Source organism: Micropterus salmoides, unplaced genomic scaffold (genome assembly GCF_014851395.1).
Source record: "Micropterus salmoides isolate LMB-PRFRI ecotype aquatic unplaced genomic scaffold, ASM1485139v1 Ms_hic_scaffold_4, whole genome shotgun sequence".
In the NCBI taxonomy this organism is placed as follows: domain Eukaryota; kingdom Metazoa; phylum Chordata; class Actinopteri; order Centrarchiformes; family Centrarchidae; genus Micropterus; species Micropterus salmoides.
Window position 1 is genome coordinate 21,431,566 of NW_024043372.1, and position 12,219 is coordinate 21,443,784.

The 12,219-nt window shown below is 39.0% G+C and overlaps 1 protein-coding gene across 2 annotated transcripts in view; it reads left to right on the plus strand.

The window, feature by feature from the left end:
- LOC119886958 (voltage-dependent calcium channel subunit alpha-2/delta-3-like) overlaps positions 1-12,219 on the plus strand; it is a 40,277-nt gene that overhangs the window by 19,513 nt on the left and 8,545 nt on the right. The window contains exons 12-27 of one of the 2 annotated variants that reach the window (XM_038697970.1): positions 91-165; positions 279-368; positions 2,977-3,090; positions 4,102-4,180; positions 5,382-5,515; positions 5,891-5,908; positions 7,653-7,724; positions 8,475-8,555; positions 8,659-8,733; positions 9,600-9,683; positions 10,000-10,071; positions 10,193-10,254; positions 10,364-10,431; positions 10,583-10,628; positions 10,742-10,839; positions 10,982-11,075. In XM_038697970.1, the coding sequence (XP_038553898.1) occupies positions 91-165; positions 279-368; positions 2,977-3,090; positions 4,102-4,180; positions 5,382-5,515; positions 5,891-5,908; positions 7,653-7,724; positions 8,475-8,555; positions 8,659-8,733; positions 9,600-9,683; positions 10,000-10,071; positions 10,193-10,254; positions 10,364-10,431; positions 10,583-10,628; positions 10,742-10,839; positions 10,982-11,075 (1,262 nt within the window). The remainder of the gene's footprint in view (positions 1-90; positions 166-278; positions 369-2,976; positions 3,091-4,101; positions 4,181-5,381; positions 5,516-5,890; positions 5,909-7,652; positions 7,725-8,474; positions 8,556-8,658; positions 8,734-9,599; positions 9,684-9,999; positions 10,072-10,192; positions 10,255-10,363; positions 10,432-10,582; positions 10,629-10,741; positions 10,840-10,981; positions 11,076-12,219) is intronic. The other variant, XM_038697971.1, reaches the window with a different exon arrangement.

Sequence of the window (12,219 nt, forward strand, 5' to 3'; positions counted from 1 at the left end):
TCTATACTATTAGTCTTTTGCTGTCTATTATCTTCACAAAATAGATTTATTAAAAAGTATTCCACGTCCATGTTCTTTGCATTTCCTCAGTATAATCAGGAGATCCACTATGTGGAGCCTTGTTTGAATGGTACGCTGGTCCGAGCCGACAGAACCAATAAAGACGTGAGTCACAATCAAACTGACGTGTGATGAATGTATATAAATCTTATATCTGCTCGAATTTGTGTGATTAATGTTTAAAACTTTTCTTTCCCACTTTTGTCGTTATCTGTTAGCATTTCCGTGAACATCTGGACAAGCTGTTTGCAAAAGGGATCGGACTGCTGGGTGAAGCTCTGGCTGAAGCGTTCACAATCCTGAATGATGTAAGTTCCAGTACAGTAAAGCTCTTTAAATGAGCCTGTTCTGCATCTGTGACTGTCAGTTTAATAGGGATGCTGTATTGTGCAAAACCAAATCTTCCCATCTACAGTATATTTCCCTGAAATAATGTATCACAAATTATATCAGTTAAATCCTTCTGTTAACTGATTATGTGACAATGCTTTTGAGTATTTGTGAGTTTTCACAAAAAGATTAATTTATTGATTAATTTGATATAATAATGATTGAATGTGTGCATCTGCCCAGCCATAACAAAAGCACTTTGTTTTGATTTAATTGACAAACTCCACCAGCACCTTAGCAAACTTTTACAAGCCTTGTTCAATGACAGAGAGTATTCAAGTACAACACTCACGCATGTTCCTCAGCTAATCATAAAAAGTAGCACACTCCAGTCAAATATATTTGAGCGTTTGGGAGGTGTGTCGCCTGTCAAAATGCTCCAGTGCTATCCCTGTTCCACCCTTCAAACACAGACACATCTATTCTGAAGCGTGATTAATGGCTCTAATTAATGTCAATGATTAATAACGTGGCTGATTGGAACACAAAGCAGATAAGGCCAGGAGCCACACCGCACTCCTTTTATCTCCCTGTTTTCAGGCGAGCTTTGGCTGCTCCACTGAAGCTGAGGGACTGCAGCTTTTACCTCTGCATTTGTCAGATTAATTAAAGCCCTGCAATGAATATGGTAATCAGGTAGCCAGTAGCCTACTATTGAAATTCATTGTTACACCGCTGGCTAGTAAATACGGCCTATCATGGACCAAATCAAAAGGAAAAACCTGAAGAGCATTGTACCATTTTTACACCCAGTCTTGGCCAGCTGAATGAGACAAACAAGCACAGCCTCCCCCTCAGGCCAAAGATCCGAAAGAATCACAAAACAACAAGTATATAGTAAAATCTTTTACCATCTTGATTTATGTAAACCATCCCCTTTTAGAACAAGATTATTGATTTACCTCTCAAATAACGAGGGCTAGGGAGTGATTAGATTTTATCAACATAAATTAGTTAATCCCTGTTATTGAGTATGTCTTTTATCATTAACATTCAGAATTACCTTCAGAATGACACTTTTTTTTACTTACAATGCTGAAAAAATGATATAATATATATTGGAACAAAGGCTTCGCTTGAAGGACAGATGCTCATCAGCAGTGTGCATGAACATCTTCAATAATGACTTTTGACACTCGCTCATTTGCTGAAAATCTTCCTCTGACTCAGAGAATGTGACAAAAGGGAAGTCCATTTACAAGATATATTAAAACAACATAATTTATTAAAGTAGACATAACTAAAATTAACAACAGGAATAATGAAAGGAACCAGATGCAGGATGGACGCCAGCTGATGGAAGAGAGAAAAGAGGTGAGACACATGTGCCACTTTTTAGAGCCAATCTTAAGCTTGACGAGGACAGCTTATGGACAGTGTGGGGGGATGTCAAATACCAGCCTGACTTTTTCATAGCCCTTTTTCACTGAAGACATTTTTACATGTAAAAGCACAGGTATAAATAATCAAATGAATGATGGCTGAATTCCATTTATCTGCTTCAGGTTCGGGGTCCTCATACTGTCCATGTTGGCTCACTTTCACATGTCTTACTGGGAAGCTTGAAAACAACAGAGCCTCTGTTAATGTTATTAATAACGTTTGTGCTTTTCCTCCAGTGAAAAGTCAAAATATCTTCTGTGAAAAAGTCTATTATGAGCAAACCTATTCATATTTTATAAACTTTAAATTATGTGGATGATCATCTTACTTTAGAGCTGATTTCCTATTGATTCTACAGGTAATTGAACATAAAAATCATAGTTTACAATTAAAGATTTTCTAACATCAGACAAATTTTTAGAGTTGATGTGATATCATTTGAATTGCCTTGAGAAAATGTGCTGCACAATGTGGTTGTCTCTAATCTTTTATATCGGGATTAAGTTTTTCATCCTTTTCCTGTTGTTTACCTTTCCGATTGGTCAGACAGCAGTGTATCAGGCAGAAATTGACAATGGGGATGTTGTGTTATATATTTATTCCATCACATAGAAGTGCCCCACTGGCATTAACTTATGAGACACCAAAAAAAATACTACGGCTGTGGTGAAACAGTTGTCAGACATGTACATAACTTCTTACATTACATTGCAAACGAATGTGGTGATATGGCTTATAAAACATGTCCGTGTGTGTGTGTGTGTGTGTGTGTGTGTGTGTGTGAATTCTGAAGGCCTCCTGATGCTCGGATGGTTGATTTGAGAGCAGTGTAGCTCAGCAGGTTTTATCCTGTGGCTGTGTCACTACATGCTCCTCTTTCTATCCACATTCACTGTTACAGGTCAATAAACTGCTTAAATACTGCAATGCATCTTCTGCCATCAGAATAAAGTGTACCACGCTCTTCAGGTTTATTTACTAGACATTATCTGTATTATATTGACTGATGGCTGCACAGCTGCCATATCAGACATCATCATCATATACAGAAGAAACTCTGTTTGCTGAATGTTTAGCTAACAACACAGATGTGATATGTTTTTTTTAAATGTCTCTCTCCATATTATTTATCTCTTTCTGCAGTTTAATCAAACTGGACGTGGCAGTGTGTGCAGCCAGGCCATAATGCTTGTGACCGATGGGGCAACTGAAATGTATGATGATGTTTTTGAGAAGTACAATTGGCCTGAAAGAAAGGTGAGTCTCTCTTTATCATCTGTTCCACACAGCGCCTAATTTTCAATGGTATACATTTCCTTTTTCTGAATTTTGTGCTTGCTCTGCACTTTTCTTCCAGCAAGGGTAGATCTACATTTTAATACTTTATGTCAGTGGAGCTCCTGTGTTGACGTTTTGAGGAATTGGTTTCTTACTTCATTACCACTCATAACTCTGTAATATAAAAATCCACGTCAATACAATGTTTTTTAACGTGTTGATGCATTACAGAGGAATTCCCCCTCCCCACAGGGAATAAAACATGGGAAATAAACTGCTTTCAAGGGCAGAGTATATACAAGCAGCTCAGTCCACAAGGCTCTCTCCAAATGTCTTCCTGGACTCGACTCTTTTGTTAAAAATCTTTTGTTAGCCTCCCTTTGTAACCTAAATGCAATTGAAATTAAATGGACTGCTGTGCCTCTCAGAAAGCAATAAAAACAACAGCTCAGGGGCTTTTGTTCAATCCTATCAAGCATGTGTGTGTTGGCCGTGTTTGGCAGAGTACAACCCCCACCCCCCACAGCACCCCCATGCACCCTCAGGGCCGCTATATGGCAGCCATTCAGTGTTTTCTATATGCTTTATGCTTAGCAAAGCATCTGGAGCCAATGAGCCGTGCAGGTTTGGCAAAGTGTCACACAGCGTTCTTTAAAAGGACACTGGAACATGCCCTCATGCACAACCCCAGACAAAAGAGAATAAACTGAATTTAACTGCAGAGAGTGCAAGCTGGGAAAAATGATACACAAATACACAACTTACTGTTGTGGACTGGAAAAAAAAGGTAAAGAATGAAAAGAGAAAGCTGGAAAAGCAGCTTAATGTTCAGTGTTTCCTAATGAGGATTTTAAAAGTGCAGCGACTTCTTGCACCAAAGCCAGATAGAATCAGGACAGGAAGACAAAGTACTGAGGAGACACATCACTTTGCATGTTTTTTAATCCTTCCATCTTTGAAATTGTCGACATCTACGTGTCCTCTGCACAGGTGCGAATATTCCCTTACCTGATTGGACGAGAGTCTGCATTTGCTGATAACCTCAAATGGATGGCTTGTGCCAACAAAGGTTTGGTTTGATAAACACTTCTCTAGACAGCTTTGTGTGTTGAATATGGTCTGATGTGGTGTTTCTGTGGAGTCAAATAATGGGTTGAGGATGTGTGGGTATCTGTGTGGTTTGGCCGTGTATGTTACGTGTGTGCATGCATGTGTGCACGCTCACTGCCAAGAGGCAATGAAGTGGCACTTGGGGGGGGTCAGAGGTCAATCCGCCCTAATCCCTCTTCCTGTCAGAGTGTCTCCCCCTTGGCTGCCCGCTGCTGATGGCTCCCACGTGTCAGCGCTCCAGATGAGTGCCCTCTGGTAGGGAAAGTCGCAGCCAGGAAAACAGATCACAGAGGGATTGTTGGGAGACGAGACCCAAACATCCTTCCCTGTATGCCCCCACTGTGAAATAACCTTACATGTCCAGTATGAGTCATTGTCAGCAACAGCAGGAGCTGACACCAAGTCAAATGGCTTCTGTGTCGCTCTGGTTGTGTACAGTCCAGTAATATCAGAGATATTAGCAGGCGTGGAATGAAACTTAGGTACTATTTTTGCAATACTTGTACTTTACTTGAATATTTCTATTTTATGCTACTTTACATGTCTACTGCACTATTATGTATATACAGTTTTAGTGTCTAGTTACTTTGTCTACTCTTGTTATTTTTTGATTCATCCAAGGGGAGACACCAAAACCAGAAATCAGATCCTGCACACAGGGGCTTTAAAATTGTTGAAAATAAATATTGCTTAAAATATTGCTTCCGTGTTGATGCATAATTAATAATAACAATCAAATAATATCAATGCCACTCTGAAAGAGGTTTTTCTACATAATTGCTGCTCAACTATATTTTGCCGATTCCAGTATTTTTAGACTCAGTATGTTTTAATTTGACCACTTTTAGGTTTTTTAAATAAAGAATTCTGAATTTCTGTATTTTATATGTAAGTTTTACATAGAACATAGAACATAGAATTTAATAGTTAACTGTGAACTAAATAAAAAAGACCTTCTTGGGGTTTGGCCAAATTGTTTGAAAGGGGTGCATTGGGGAAACTTGGACACATGATTTTATAAAATAAAATCATATATATTATATAAAAAATATATTTTCATGTGTAGTTTTAAATGGTCAAAATACACATTGTCCTACACATTGTGAAAGAAGGGAATGATGTGCCTCATTTTAGGATGTTTGTGTTATGTTTGTCTGCAGGATATTTCAGTCAGATCTCCACCTTAGCAGACGTTCAGGAGAACGTGATGAGGTATCTTCACGTCATGAGCCGCCCGAAGGTCATTGACCACGAGCACGACACAGTGTGGACCGAAGCTTACGTGGACAGTGCTGTAAGTATGTTGCAGTGATTTACTGCTTAGTTTGAAGCAGTGTCGGGACTTCCTGTAATTGTCCTAATTGACATTGCACATTTGTATATGAGTGAGACTGCATGCTTGTATGTACAGACGCCAGACATTGCATGATATTGCAAGGTGTTCATGTTATTTTGTCCATCCCTGTACTGTACGGTAAGTGTGCATGTGTGTGTCTGCTTTCTCGTCATTATTCTTCATACTGCTGGAATGATTTCTCATTATGGGCTTCATTAATGTGCATGGATCTTCCCCCCCGACGTACATCTGTGTCCACAAAGTCAATACACAATGTGTGGGCTTTAACTCACTGGATGATTCAATCTTTATGCATCTCTTCTTTCATTCCAGCTCTCCCAGGCTCATAAGGTAAATATCTACAAGTGATCTTTATGTGCTCTCAGGTGGAATCGTATTTATATAAAACATAATTTTTTTGTTGCCTTATTATAAAAGAATCGACCAGATGCTGTACGAAGTAGTTATGAGCTAGCATCAGAGGGGATCACAGGGGAAGTCTGAGTTACATTGTATAAAGTACAAGTGACTTCAGAGGTTAAATAGCCGCTTATTGTACCTACTTTTCACATTATGCATGAATATTTCGTGGGAAGGCTAAAGTGCAGAGAAACTCTTGCCTCTGAGGAGCAGAAGCAGTAGAGGAGTATTTATTGTACTTCTTTCCAGTATGGAGACAATGAGCATGCACACACACACACACACACACACACACACTTACAGAAGGGTTGGGAGATTGTCCTCTGGAGTGTGTGCTCTTGTATCTCAGCCTCAGACACACCATTCATCATTCTGTGGATCATTGCATTTTATCTCCTAAAGCCCATAATAAAACTGACATTGGAGGGGAGACCAAGAAAGAGAGAGAGAGAGAGAGATGGAGGTGGAGGTGGAGGTGGTTAGGCGTCCATGGGTTTACCTGTGTGTGCGTGAGTATGTGTGTGTGTGGAGGGGGGGGGGTCCAGTTTCCACTTCCATTGTGCGTTGTGATGAATTTAAGGATCCACCATCCTTCATTTTGTCAAGCTAGATAGTACACACTGCAGTTCATGCAGCTCATTTGCTTCATATGCATGCACATACACAAATGATCATCAACCACACACACTCACACCCACACAACTTGGATGTAGGCACACTCAGCTGTGTCGCCTCACGAGGTGAGGGAATAGCAGACCTACTTTATCAGCACTCTTGTGCTTAATTATGTCAACCTTCATCCTTCTGACTGACCTCGTCTCCTCCTCTGAGCCCCACTTGAGACTCACGTGGATCAGTTTTTTGACAGCAGAAAGGCTGTGACCACGATCCTTTATGATTCTGCGGGAATTCTTTTGGATGCTGCTTTTAAACATTTTGCGCAAGTAATTAATGTTGTGTCTGTGTCAAATAGTATTCTGTTTCTTGATCTATTGTTCCCTACTTTAATTTGTTGCCACCTATGCCTTAGACGTTGTCAAGTCCTGAAGTTGTTATTCCTCACTCAATAACTCACGTGCCTCTTTTTTCTATCTGGGAATTTTAATTGAATTTCATGTCAGTTACACTTACACCTTGCTGGTAGTTAGGGACTGTACAGGGTGAAAAAACTAAAAAATTTTTGTGTACAGTCTGCATACACTACAGTACTGTTTACATCCACACATGATTTAGTTGAATCGTTTAGATGTTGAGTTTAAGATGAATAAGTTTATTATTTTATAATATATAATATAATATTTATTAATTTATTTTAACATTATTAATATAATTTTTGCTGTAGTGGTCAAACAGTTTAAAATAAAGTTAAATACAGTATGCATATATTATATATATATATATACACATTATGTATATATATAATGTGTATATATATATATATATATACATTCTGTTCAGAATATATGGGATGTACTGATTAAGAAATGCTGAGTAAGTACTGTAGGTGTATAAATGGTGTGCAGATATAGCCCAAACAATGTAGTTTTTCTGTCTTTCTTTTTCTGTGCAGTTTTTGCTATTGACTGATGCCCATAAACCTGATCAGAGAACATGCCTCTGTGTGATTATTCAGTTAAATACGGTAAATTCAACTGAAATTCCTTTTTTTTTTCAGTTGAAAGAAAAAGCAGGCCCAAGTCTGATGACTACCGTCGCCATGCCTGTCTTCAGCACAAAGAATGAAACGGTGAGAGAGTGAGTCAGTGGGTGACTGAGTGATAGTGGTGGAAACTAACAAGAATATTTACTACTGTACTGTAGTAATTTTTTTCTACTTTCTGCTTCTCTCCACTACAAAGTGCTTTCTACTCGTCTACTTTTGTTACTTTTCAGTTGAAGATTTTACATTAAAAACATAAAATAAGCTTAAGAAATTCAATACATTGTGAAAGATTAAATGAATAATTTTTGGCTTGTGACCCCTTACAACAAAAATCTGTCTTAATTGGAGCTCCTTGTCATGGTTCAGATGCAATTCAATCAAAGAGTGATTTTCCACCTCCCACATGGTTTCAGTTAAATAACAGTTTGAAGGGAAAAGAATTATAGAAATTTGTGTAGCAGAACTTTGTTTTTTCTTGTTTCCTTCCACATTAATTCTGACGACCCCTCAGATTTATATGACCCTTTGTAATGGCATGACCCCAAGGTTGGTTGGAAACCTCTGCACAAACCTTTGTACATCTATATATTTCTACAATATAATAATAATAATAATAATATATAATAGTGTATATAATAATGTATCACAAACAGTACATTTTACATTTGATACTTTAAGTACATTTGCTTGTATTATTTTTGTATTTTTACTTTGCATTGGTACTTTTACTTAAGTAAAGGGTCTGAGTACTTCTTCCACCACTGCTGAGTGACTGAATATTCATGTAGTTTTCATCTAAAGTTCTGCATGTGTGTTTTGAATCTTTTCATGCAGAAGAACCAGGGTATTCTGTTGGGGGTCGTAGGAACAGACATCCCTCTGCAGGAGCTGATGAAGCTCATCCCGAAGCATATGGTACATTCAGCTGTTCTTGCACTTTTGCTTTGAATAAATGAATTTATTAATGTGCATTTTTTGTAATAATTTCTTCCTCACATATCTCTCTTTGTGTCTCTAGTTAGGAATCCATGGATACGCATTTGCTATCACAAACAATGGCTACATCCTGACACACCCGGACCTCAGACCTTTGGTAATTACATACACCAGAACAATCTCACAGCATTCCCTGACTTTACCCTGTTTTTTCCGTTTTGTTTTGTCCATGCAATTGTATGCTTAACCGAAATGATGAATTGAAAGCCTCCATTAACGAGGTCACGCAGAGACAAATGTGTTATCTGGTTAGGAGGCTAAATGGGCTCGTATAGTCTGTAATCCCCACCTTTTCCTTTGATGTATGCATGCAGGGATAAAGGCCACTCATAGGGCTGGCTGGCCTGAGATTTCCCAGAGGTAACTTAACACTCGCTGGCAGAGACCACAGCCTCTCCCCCAGGGACCGCTGGTTCCTCAGGAGCTATGGCTGTGCTAGTGGATCTGTGTGTGCCAGTGTTAGTGCTATTCCTCTCTGTGCAACTGTGTGTGTGTTGGTCTGTGTTGGTTTTTTTGTGAGTGTCTCTTTGTGGCTAAAACTGTGCTGTGGTTGTAGTTATTGACTTTCTTGTTTCTTGTGGACCAGACGACATACAGTAGCAGAGTTTGACATGTACACACTTTAATGCATTGATGTTGACTTGTTTGAGCGTAGATTTCCTATCAATCATATTAACTATTTTTAATTTACCTGACAGTGTTAATTTCACAGACGATTTGTTAAATAATTACGCAGCAAAACCTCCAGAGCAAGGCTTGATAAATAGGAACATACAGAAAGTTTTCATTTGAACACAAAAGACAGATTACAGTGAAAGATTTGCTCCATAGATTTATTTCTTTATTATCAAGCTCATAAATTTCAGGCCAGATTACTGTAGCAGACATGTTTAAGCCGTTCAAAATGAAAGTCATTGCACAAAAGGGATCATTGAATTGTGTATATTGTGTTCCTCTGTGCAGTATCAGGATGGTCAGAAGAGGAGGAAGCCCAACTATAGCAGCGTGGATCTATCTGAGGTGGAGTGGGAAGACAAAGATGATATTGTAGGTGTTAAACCCCTTAAAACCAATATTGTAGAAAAAAAAGTCTTCTTCAGTGCAAATATATTGTAAGTAATTTGAAACACTAGATGTACTTTTACTCTACATACAACATTGTGTGACTGCAACTGACATAATGCTTTGATTTCACGTTGTTACCAGATTGAGGAAAGTGTCTATTATTTCACATTAGCCCTAAGAATTATAAAGGTATGACTCTGTTTCCCAGTAAAATGGCAGCCACATACAGGCTGCTTGATCAGTGACCTAACCTCGACTTCTCCGCTGTATGTGCGTCTTTGGGTGCTTTATCTTTCAGCTACGCAATGCTATGGTGAACAGGAGGACAGGGACTTTCTCTATGGAGGCGAAGAAGACAGTGGATAGAGGGGTGAGGCTGCAGATTAAGATGTTTAGTGTCTCCCTATCAGATGAGGGTTGTTCTCTCTCTCTATGTTGTCTCTAGAATAAAGGAGTAAATCTTATCTGCACGTCTGTTTCTTCTCTTTCAGAGGCGTGTCCTGAAGATGCACAATGACTATTTTTATACTGACATCAAAGGAACACCATTTAGGTGGAGGAAAAGTTTTATATCAGTCCTAAAGCCACATTATGTCACTTTATATCTTGGTTACAGTTAAATGTTAACCGACTGGTTGATTCTCTCCTGTTTCTGCCTCCAGTGTCGGAGTGGCTCTCTCCAGAGGTCATGGAAAGTACTTCTTCAGAGGAAATGTATCAGTTGAAGCCGGTATGTCGCTCCATCGCTGTCATTTACTCTGTTAGCAAAAGGCTGAATGCAGTGAGATGCATGTCACTCTGACCAGCTTGTTTGGGAGGGCTTATTGTATCAGTCTACCCAGAATGGCACTGCTGAAGCGTTACTGACTTGTGTTTTTCAGGGCTCCGTGATCTGGAACAGCCAGATGTCGCACTGGCAGATGAATGGTAACGCTGGGGTTATGGAAGTGGGCATTCATGCGCTATGTAGGTTATCCCTCTGTGTTCATCAGGGATGTTGAGGCCTGTGATGTAACAGTGTAGCTCTGTTTGGACCGCAGGACTTACTGCAACACAGAGGAGCAGCACGAGCACCGTCACCTGACCCAGATTCAAGCCATCAAGCTCTTCATGACAGGCCGCAGACCACACCTCAAGTGTAAGAGACATCTGAGTCAGAGCTGAAGAAATTAAGCTACTAGGAGCTTGTTTTGTCCGGGATGAAATTTTAATCATACATAAGGGTAAAAAGGTCTGTATTTGTCAATCAGGTCTTTAAACTGGTCTGCAACATTGTACAGGTGACAGAGAGCTGATTCAGGAGGTGTTGTTTGATGCTGTGGTCACTGCTCCACTGGAGGCCTACTGGACCGGACTGGCACTCAACAAGTCAGAGTAAGAATATTTTGGTAAAACTTTACATTCTCGTTATAAGTCTACGGTGTTTATAAGTCATTAATGAAGGGTGTCTTATTAGGGTTTTCTAACAAGCCATCAGCAAATGTTTGTCAGTCATCTGCAATTTTAAATGTTAGCAGATCGTTAATATGAAGTTCTTATAAAATCCAAACATCCATAATAATCTAATACAATCCAACCCAAAAAATATTCCTATTAATGTGTAACTGATCTTTGGAGAATTATTAGCCTCTAACAAAGCCATTCAGTACAACCTTTTTAGAAGGTTTGGCTTTTTAGTGCATTTTTTTAATAGAACCACTAAAACCAAATCTTTTTACCATTAATGATTGGTTCACAAGTATGTCTTTAAACAAAACTCACAAGCCCATATGAATGTTGTTCCTCCTGTATGTACAGGATCATCATCATCATTGTAAAAACCCTTGTTCTGTACAAAAATGCATTTCACAGTTCAGCTGAAGCTAATATGTGGCTTCACCAGTCTAAGTTACCCAAATCAAGTGTGTATCTTCCAAAGTTACGGTCTCTTTATGCTCACTCAGACACTGTTTCCTTGCTGTGCAGTGGTGCAGGGAGGGCAACGCAGAGAGGGAACTATGTACTTAAAAGACTGTAAGGTGAGAGCCCAAAGGATACTAAAAGACAGTACCAACCCCAGTCACAGCCTGTTCACCCTGCTGCCATATGGCAAGAGATACAGAAGTATTAACTGTCGTACCACCAGACTTAGAACAGTTTCTTCCCTCAGGCAGTGAGACTCTGAAATTTATCCTCAGCACTGCACCATGTAAAATTGTTTTATTTCTATGAGTTATCATTCATTCACCCATCTATTATAAATAATCTTTGTTATTATTATTATTATTATTAATGATTGTTTTTAGTGAGTAGCATAAAGGGAACTATAACTTAATCAACCTTGTGTTATAAAATAATAAATAAATCCACCTTCTTCTTTGTGACTGTTGTAAATACACACTTTTTGCACAAAATGAAGACTGTGGATCTTGTCGCCCATGACTTACAATAGTATCAGGTTAGGAAGGGTTTTTTTTACTGCCAGTATGGACAGGAGGAACAGGAGGAACAATAATGGCAAACAAACACATGGACATGT